The sequence below is a fragment of the Cinclus cinclus genome, chromosome 1, assembly GCF_963662255.1.
Source record: "Cinclus cinclus chromosome 1, bCinCin1.1, whole genome shotgun sequence".
In the NCBI taxonomy this organism is placed as follows: Eukaryota; Metazoa; Chordata; class Aves; order Passeriformes; family Cinclidae; genus Cinclus; species Cinclus cinclus.
This window is the reverse complement of record NC_085046.1, coordinates 125,127,374-125,135,227: the sequence shown is the minus strand read 5'-3', so window position 1 is coordinate 125,135,227 and position 7,854 is coordinate 125,127,374. Positions and strand designations below refer to the sequence as shown.

At 38.6% G+C, this 7,854-nt stretch overlaps 1 protein-coding gene across 1 annotated transcript; it reads left to right on the top strand.

The window, feature by feature from the left end:
• The first annotated feature begins 609 nt into the window (after nucleotides 1-609).
• SLC7A13 (solute carrier family 7 member 13) lies at nucleotides 610-7,510 on the top strand. Its single transcript, XM_062502742.1, has 4 exons — nucleotides 610-1,333; nucleotides 3,810-3,941; nucleotides 6,166-6,530; nucleotides 7,265-7,510. Exons 1-4 carry the CDS (start codon nucleotides 610-612, stop codon nucleotides 7,508-7,510), a joined length of 1,467 nt encoding a protein of 488 aa, XP_062358726.1.
• Nucleotides 7,511-7,854: the final 344 nt, after the last annotated feature.

Below are 7,854 nucleotides of genomic sequence, written 5' to 3'. Positions count from 1 at the left end.
AATTTTCTTTTTAGGGTGTTGTTTAATGAATGAAGTATAAACAAGCTCCAGTATAACCAGTGACTGATGAGATTTTGGGAAGACATACTGGTGATCATTGGTTATCACTGTCCGTTTTCAATATGGATGGTGGAAAAATAGTGCCAGGCTGTTCATCTAACATCCATGTGACTGTCAATAATATACAGAAGGTTGATTTCTTTCCTCATGCTGCCATATCCTTCCTCTTTCCCTAGGGTTGATGTAGAAGTCACATTTACCTCTGTGGTTGTCTCTGAAGATGTACACAAAACAGAGTGAAATCTGTTGATGAAAATTGTCTGAGAAATGAGCACTCACGGTGCATTATTTTTTATGCTGTTTTCTTTAAAAATACCTGCAGACCTTAATAATTTCTGAAGTACATATTAAACCGACATGTACATGATTTGCCAGTGCTTCTTGAAGTATTTGGTTAATTATCTTCACACCGGAGACATCAAAACCCAAAGTATGCTCTCTTTTCTGAATGATTAAGCCAAGCTTCCCATAACATTTCACTAGCAAGTAGGGCTATGACAGACTGCTAACAACAAAGTGAAATCTGCTGTGAAAAAAAATCAGGAAAAAATGGGAAAAGGAGAAAGCAAAGACCCCAAAAATGTGCAAAGAAAAGAAAAAGCTAAGATGCAACTCAAAAGAAATATAGGATATTTTGATGGGGTAAGTTTTATTATAGGATCAATTGTTGGAGCAGGGATCTTCGTGTCTCCCACAGGGGTGTTAAAACATTCCTTACTCAATGTTGGCATTGCACTAACGATCTGGACTGCGTCTGGACTGGTTTCTCTGATGGGTGCCCTCTGCTATGCCGAGCTGGGAACCGCTCTGCCCTTCTCCGGAGGAGAATACAGCCATATCAAAAGAGGCCTTGGGTCCCTACCTGCCTTCGTGTTTATCTGGACATCAACGTTTACCAAGCCAGCATCAAACGCTGCTCGAGCCTTGCTGTTTGCTGAATATGCCACGCAGCCTTTCTATGGCATTTGTCCTGCGCCAGACGTGCTGAAGAAGTGCTTGGCCTTGGCCGTTCTCTGGTCCCTGGGGATCTTGAATGGCCTCAGCGTCAAAATGGCTGCATGGGTGCAGGCAGTTTTCACTCTGCTGAAGATGATGGCCTTGTCTGTGATTGCTGTTGGTGGCATAGTTCTCCTCACTGCCAGGCAAAAGGAGACCCTAGCCAGGTTTGAGGGCATGTTCGGCTCAGAGATCCCCAATGCCTCACAGGTTGCTGAAGCCTTCTTCCAAGGGCTGTACGCGTATGGCGGCTGGTGGTCCCTCAATTACATGGCAGGTATTTCACTCCTCTTTAGATTTTGTTCTGAAGTTCTCATTCTTGAGTTCCTCAGCTTGTTTTGGGAGAACTTGTCTCTACTTCAAGACCACAGGTTCCTTCATATTTTGCATGAGTTGGGGCTGGTAGAAGAGTCGTTGTTCCTCTCTAGGGAAAATTCCTGCTTTTTGTGCAGAATCAAGCTGACATTTCCGGGGAAGTACAAGAGAAATAATACTATTTAATTTAAAATCTCATGCATAAGCAGAATTTTTTATTCCTTAACAACTTGCATTTTTTCTTTCTTAGTGTTCGTGTCAATGTATTTTTAGGAAAGTCTTTAGTTATCCATGCCAAACTATGTATGAGTAGATAATTTCTGTTTAAATATCTGTGCCTTCTCTGAGGTTATGTAGCTGGTTTGAACATGGACAAATTAATTTTGAGTTTTGTTACAATGTAGTCATTTTATGTGATATATTTTCCTGGGAAAATAGACTTCTGAAGTCTAATAGAAGGTAAAGAGAGATCTATGGAAGGTGGTATAAATTTTTTGTAGAACTTGTTCTCAATTTTAACATTTTAAAGTTTTTTGAAAATATATTTACTTTCCTATTCTGTATCTGCTGATGCGTGGCAGTAATAAATGAGCATTTTTGTCATGAAAGCTATAGAGGTGATGTTCATAATATTAGTAATTCTCATCACAAGTTAAATTAATAGAGGTTTTAGTATGATCAGATTCATGGAATTACATTGTAAGCAAGTGGATATTGCTGTTATATATTTAACCATGTGTATCCATTGACCTCTATCATGTAAAATATTAAATAAACTGAATGTGTTAAATGCATACCACAAAGTTCAGTGGTGAGGATAGTGTGAAAATTTGGCTAATGTTTAAAAACCTGACTGTTGTCTTTATAATCCAGGTACTCCAGCTTTAAAAACAGACTGCAATTTAGAAAAAAAAAAGTTATATAAATCAGGAAAGTATGGTTTTGAAACCTTAGGGATTCCTTAAAGGCAAGCACTTGGCTTTGTAAGCCTGAGAAAATACAAGACTTGGTAAAATATGGTAAAATACTTGTTTATTCCGTATTCAGCAGTACTAATAAATGCCAAAGACTGGGCAGCACAGCTGTTTAGACAGATGTAACCTATGCAACAGTTCTGAACCAAACTGAGATTCCTATTCTTCAACAATAACTTCATTTCTCTTAGCTTCAACTGATGGATCAGGTGCCAGCTGGCTGGCAGGACTGCAGTAAGCAACAAAACAAATGGAAAGATAAATTTAATTTGGTAATTTTGGTGATTATCCTCTTCTGAGCTCAAAATTACTAAGTGTATTTCTTACATCTGAAATAAATCCCAAATTCTCTGCTAGTATCTGAATTCCACTATTGCAGAATTCTTCAATCTTGTCTCTGTGGACTACAGCTAGCACAGGGATCATGGGTCAAGGCTGATGTCCTGAGCAGAAGATAGAAATAAAATCTGAAGGAGGAAACAGATTTCTCTCTCCTAAAAAGATTTAATAAATAAGCTGTATATTTTTGCTTCTCTTATCAGTTACTTGCTGGTAATACTCAACGAAATTGTCTGTAAATGCTAAGAGAAGTGGGAAGTGGAGAGGGAACAAGAGGAAGGAGTGAAAGAGATGAAAAAACCTTTTTGGTTGAGATGGGGGTGATTGAGATTAAGCTCCTGGAAACCAGCTCCATCTTTTGCTGGGACTATGACATGCCCAGGAATGTGCGCTGGTGCCTGAATTATTCACCTGCAAAATCTGTTTTTTTTTCTTGTTTGGTAACAGTTGTTCTAAGTTGTCAGCTCTTCTATTAGCACTAAGCAGTTTTCCTCCACCATCTCTTCCCTGGAAAAGTTAATGATCATCAGAATTCATCTGGGAATGGTCCCCTTTTAAAGCCACTGCATTATTGCTCTCATATCTATACCTTCAGTCTTTTCTGTTACTTTTGTATTTCTTGATATAAGAGCAAAGAGAAGTGTTTTGAATAAGGAATAGGCAAATATACTCAATAAGTTTCAGATGAGGATTCATGAGGAGATGTCAGAATAAATAATGTGACTTAAGAGTTTAATGTTTAAACTAGTGATTTTCAAGTAAGGTTACTTGAAAGTTTCCTACCAAATCACTTTTCTAATGTAAGTCAAATATGTGATTAATCAAATCAAAGGGAAATTATCACTCATTTTGTCATTTTTTGAATCAATCAGCTCTTCATCCAGCCCTCATTCCAAAATAGTTTAAAAATACCTAAATAAAAATATATTGTTTAAGAATCTTTGATATTAAACTATTTGAGAACTACTGTAGGAGTTCACAAGCAGAGAATTTAGCAGCCATGATTAGGGATTGGGGCAGGACTTTGCTATCAGTTTGTCAAACTCTGCATAGCTTCACCACTGAAAAACATTTGCAGAAGCTACACTGCTTGCTTCATTTGTTATTTTAAATTGTGTTTTCCAGAGGAGATGAAAAGCCCCAGCAGAAATATCCCCTTAACTGTGATGACTGCTGTTCCTGCAGTAATTGTTTTTTATTTACTAGTGAACATCTCATATCTGACTGTCCTCACACCTAAGGAAATTGTGTCCTCAGGTATGTATTAAATATTTTTTTAAGTAAGAAGGAATGGTCCACTGATGTATCCATCTGATGTCCATGCCCTGGCTTACTTCTGCTCACCTAACTTCCCAGTCCAGAATTTTGGGTTCATTTTTTAACAGAGAATTTTTCTTTAATTTTACTGTATGACACAAGTTGGATAAATGCAGACAGGTTGTTAAAATTGTTGACTTTTCCCTACACTGTCTAAAAAGAAATCAGAAGTGTATTAAAACCTGGAAAATAAGGTGAAAGTCAGGTCCCATGTGTAGAGATGATCTTTGTTTTCCTGTAGTTCTAATCCTATCTCCTTCTTTCCCTATATCATGAAGTATCAGACTAAAGACCTGTACACCTCTAGGAGGTGGACAAGTCTAACATGTTCAGGAGTATAGAAAAGACTATGGACAATGTCTTGACGCAAAAATGTACCCAGTGTATTATTCATGATAAATATTGTAATTTCTTAGAAGAGCCTATACAAAATTCTAGTGTATGTAAAGCCTGTTTCAGATCCTGTACCAATAAACTGGCCATGAAAAGCTCCACAGGGAACTGAATTTCTTCTTGATTGTCCAAGCGTCATGTTTTAAATCCCACTGTAATGAGACTGAGCTGTCAGACCTTGCCTACAGGCCTGACACAAACCATACCTCTTTTGGATGGATCAATAATTTTTTTCCTGTGAAAAAAGCTCACTAATATAAATGAGATCAGTGTACCTGTTACCCAGTAACCTCATATTATCGCTCAGCCAGTATCAGGCTGTCTGCTGGGAGAGATGAATCATTTGCGTGCTACAGTGAAGGAGGCAACAAATACCAGACTATCCATGAATAGCAGCTGTCAGCTGGCATGACCAGCTCCATGCCAGCTGAGAAGATAACCTTAAAATTATATCACTTTTTCAAACATTGCTTGTTCTTGTTCCTTCCCTACCTCTTTTCTTTTCTTTTCTTTTCTTTTCTTTTCTTTTCTTTTCTTTTCTTTTCTTTTCTTTTCTTTTCTTTTCTTTTCTTTTCTTTTCTTTTCTTTTCTTTTCTTTTCTTTTCTTTTCTTTTCTTCCCTTCCCTTCCCTTCCCTTCCCTTCCCTTCCCTTCCCTTCCCTTCCCTTCCCTTCCCTTCCCTTCCCTTCCCTTCCCTTCCCTTCCCTTCCCTTCCCTTCCCTTCCCTTCCCTTCCCTTCCCTTCCCTTCCCTTCCCTTCCCTTCCCTTCCCTTCCCTTCCCTTCCCTTCCCTTCCCTTCCCTTCCCTTCCCTTCCCTTCCCTTCCCTTCCCTTCCCTTCCCTTTCCTTTCCTTTCCTTTCCTTTCCTTTCCTTTCCTTTCCTTTCCTTTCCTTTCCTTTCCTTTCCTTTCCTTTCCTTTCCTTTCCTTTCCTTTCCTTTCCTTTCCTTTCCTTTCCTTTCCTTTCCTTTCCTTTCCTTTCCTTTCCTTTCCTTTCCTTTCCTTTCCTTTCCTTTCCTTTCCTTTCCTTTCCTTTCCTTTCCTTTCCTTTCCTTTCTTCTTTTTTTTCTTTTCTATTTTTGTTTTCAAGTGGGAGGCACTGTTTTCCCCATTTGTAATAACCTCCTATGCTGCACAGGACACTGCAAGAACTATGTTCCTCATGGCATTTGGTTATAGACGCACTAAATATTGTCCTCACTACAGCTATATATAGCTGCATATTTCCTCAGTATCAGCTATAGCTAATTTCCAAGGAATATTTAACATCTCTTGCTTAGAAACAATCTTTCCCATTTCCCAGTTCCACCCAATGCAAAATCTCATTAATAGCACATTTGTTGAATCATCTTTGAAAGTAGATGTACTCCTGTTGACAGTTTCCTGTAACACCAGATTATGTCACCACTGTGGTCATGCCAGGGACCAAGGAGTTAATTTTCTTTCTTTGCCCAGGTGTGTGTGTATGTAATGCAGGAGGTGAGATGCAGCTCACTCCTGCTGGGCAGTCCATGACTGTGGTATTGGCCCCAGCAGGTTTCCCTGGCTTGCTCTGGCAGGCAGCACTCCTTCTTGCTGTCATCCTCTCAGGAAATATTTAGCTCCTGAATGAAATAGCCTTAGGATTGGATTAGTGTTTGACTACTGCAACGAAAAGGAGGCATTGCTGGGAAATACTGAGGTACTTTTTGTATTTTAAGTTTAGTTCTTGTTGAGTCTGTCAGTTATTCAGAACATGGTATTTGTACTACACTAATCCTTTGCTTTCTTGCAGTTGCTGTGGCAGTCACTTGGGCTGATCGAGTGATCCCCTCTGTTGCCTGGATCATTCCTCTCTCTGTTGCTGTCTCAATATTTGGTGCCCTCAACAGCAGCATGTTCACACTCGGTCGATTAAGCTATGCTGGAAGTCAGTCAGGACATTTACCTCTTTTAATATCCATGCTTAATGTCCATTCCTGTACTCCAGCACCAGCCATGATTTTTTCAACCACCATTGCATCCATTTTCATCATCCCCTCTGACCTTATTATGTTAACAAATTACTTTGGATTTTCTGCGTGGCTTATGATTGGATTGACTTGCGCAAGCCTGATTGTACTTCGATACCGGGAACCTCATCTACACCGACCATACAAAGTAAATGGATCTAAGTTTAAAAATACTTGTATATCCTTGGTAGCATGAAAAGTTATAGAAGAAGTGCAAATCCAAAGTGGATAGTCACAAAAATACAAATAATAATCTCAGTGCTTAGAGCCTCATTTGAAATTTTTTTCTTCACTATAAAAAGAAGAGAAACAAAGAGATGGTCTCTGCCCCAGAGAACTTGAAAACAGATGATTCTTTGCATATTGGGGGAGATGTGCAAACAATGTGGAACCACACCAGTGTGAGGCAGTAACAAGAACAGTGTAGAAGCCATTGCCATTCATAGTTAATTAAACTTTGATCTGCTCTCATCTTCCCTAACACAATCACAGATATTAAGGATAGGTTGAATTTCCTTTTACTCCAGCAGTCAGAAAGCTGAGTTAGAAGTCTGTGCTTACTGTGAAGGCTTCTAGGCACCCAGTCCTGAGTGTCTTATAGGAACCCAGAATGTCATATGTGAACAAATGGATTGCCACTACTGCTTGTCCCTCCTTGACAATAGAAGCCTAAACAAATATTTTTAAAAAGATGCCTCTCTTATAGGCAATTTGAGTCAGATGACTCTTGTCCAGGGTGAATTTATAGCAACATGAGAAATGGTACTCTACTGTGGCAAAGAACACATTGTTACTCATTAGAATTGTTATTCATTAGATTGAGGCATAAAATCACAGTTGGTTCATTTATTTCCTAAGCCACTGTTTTTCTTTCTCTTACAGGTGTTTTTACCAGTTCCATTTATGATGGTGGCGATGTCTTTCTTCCTAGTTCTAGCTCCCATAGTCTGGTCTCCAAACTTGCAATATGTTTACGCTTTCCTGTTTATGCTTGGAAGTCTTATTATTTATCTGCCTTTTATACATTTTAAATTGCATTTTGCATTTCTTGATAAAATTACTTGCCACTTACAGCTCCTGTTAGAAGTCTGTCCTGCTGATGGATCTGCTGAGGGCAAATGTGAATAGTGGCAGATATTTAATCTCAGTATGACTAAGAGCCAACAGAGGGTTTTGTTTAACTGAGACTGTAAACAGTACAATTTAGATGATGGTGTGATAAATAGGTGTGCATGCATGCATATACATATGTAGATGCATACACATATATTGCTAACATGCTGATATATGTAGGTATAGGCACAGAATCACAGAATGAACTAGGTTGGAAAAGACCTTTGAGATCATGAAGTCCAACCTCTGACCTAACGCCTCTTCATCAACTAAACCATGACATTAGCATAATAAGTTAGTATGTATATATATTTGGGGTTTTTTGTATAAATACCTAAATGTATATGTATACTAATCTA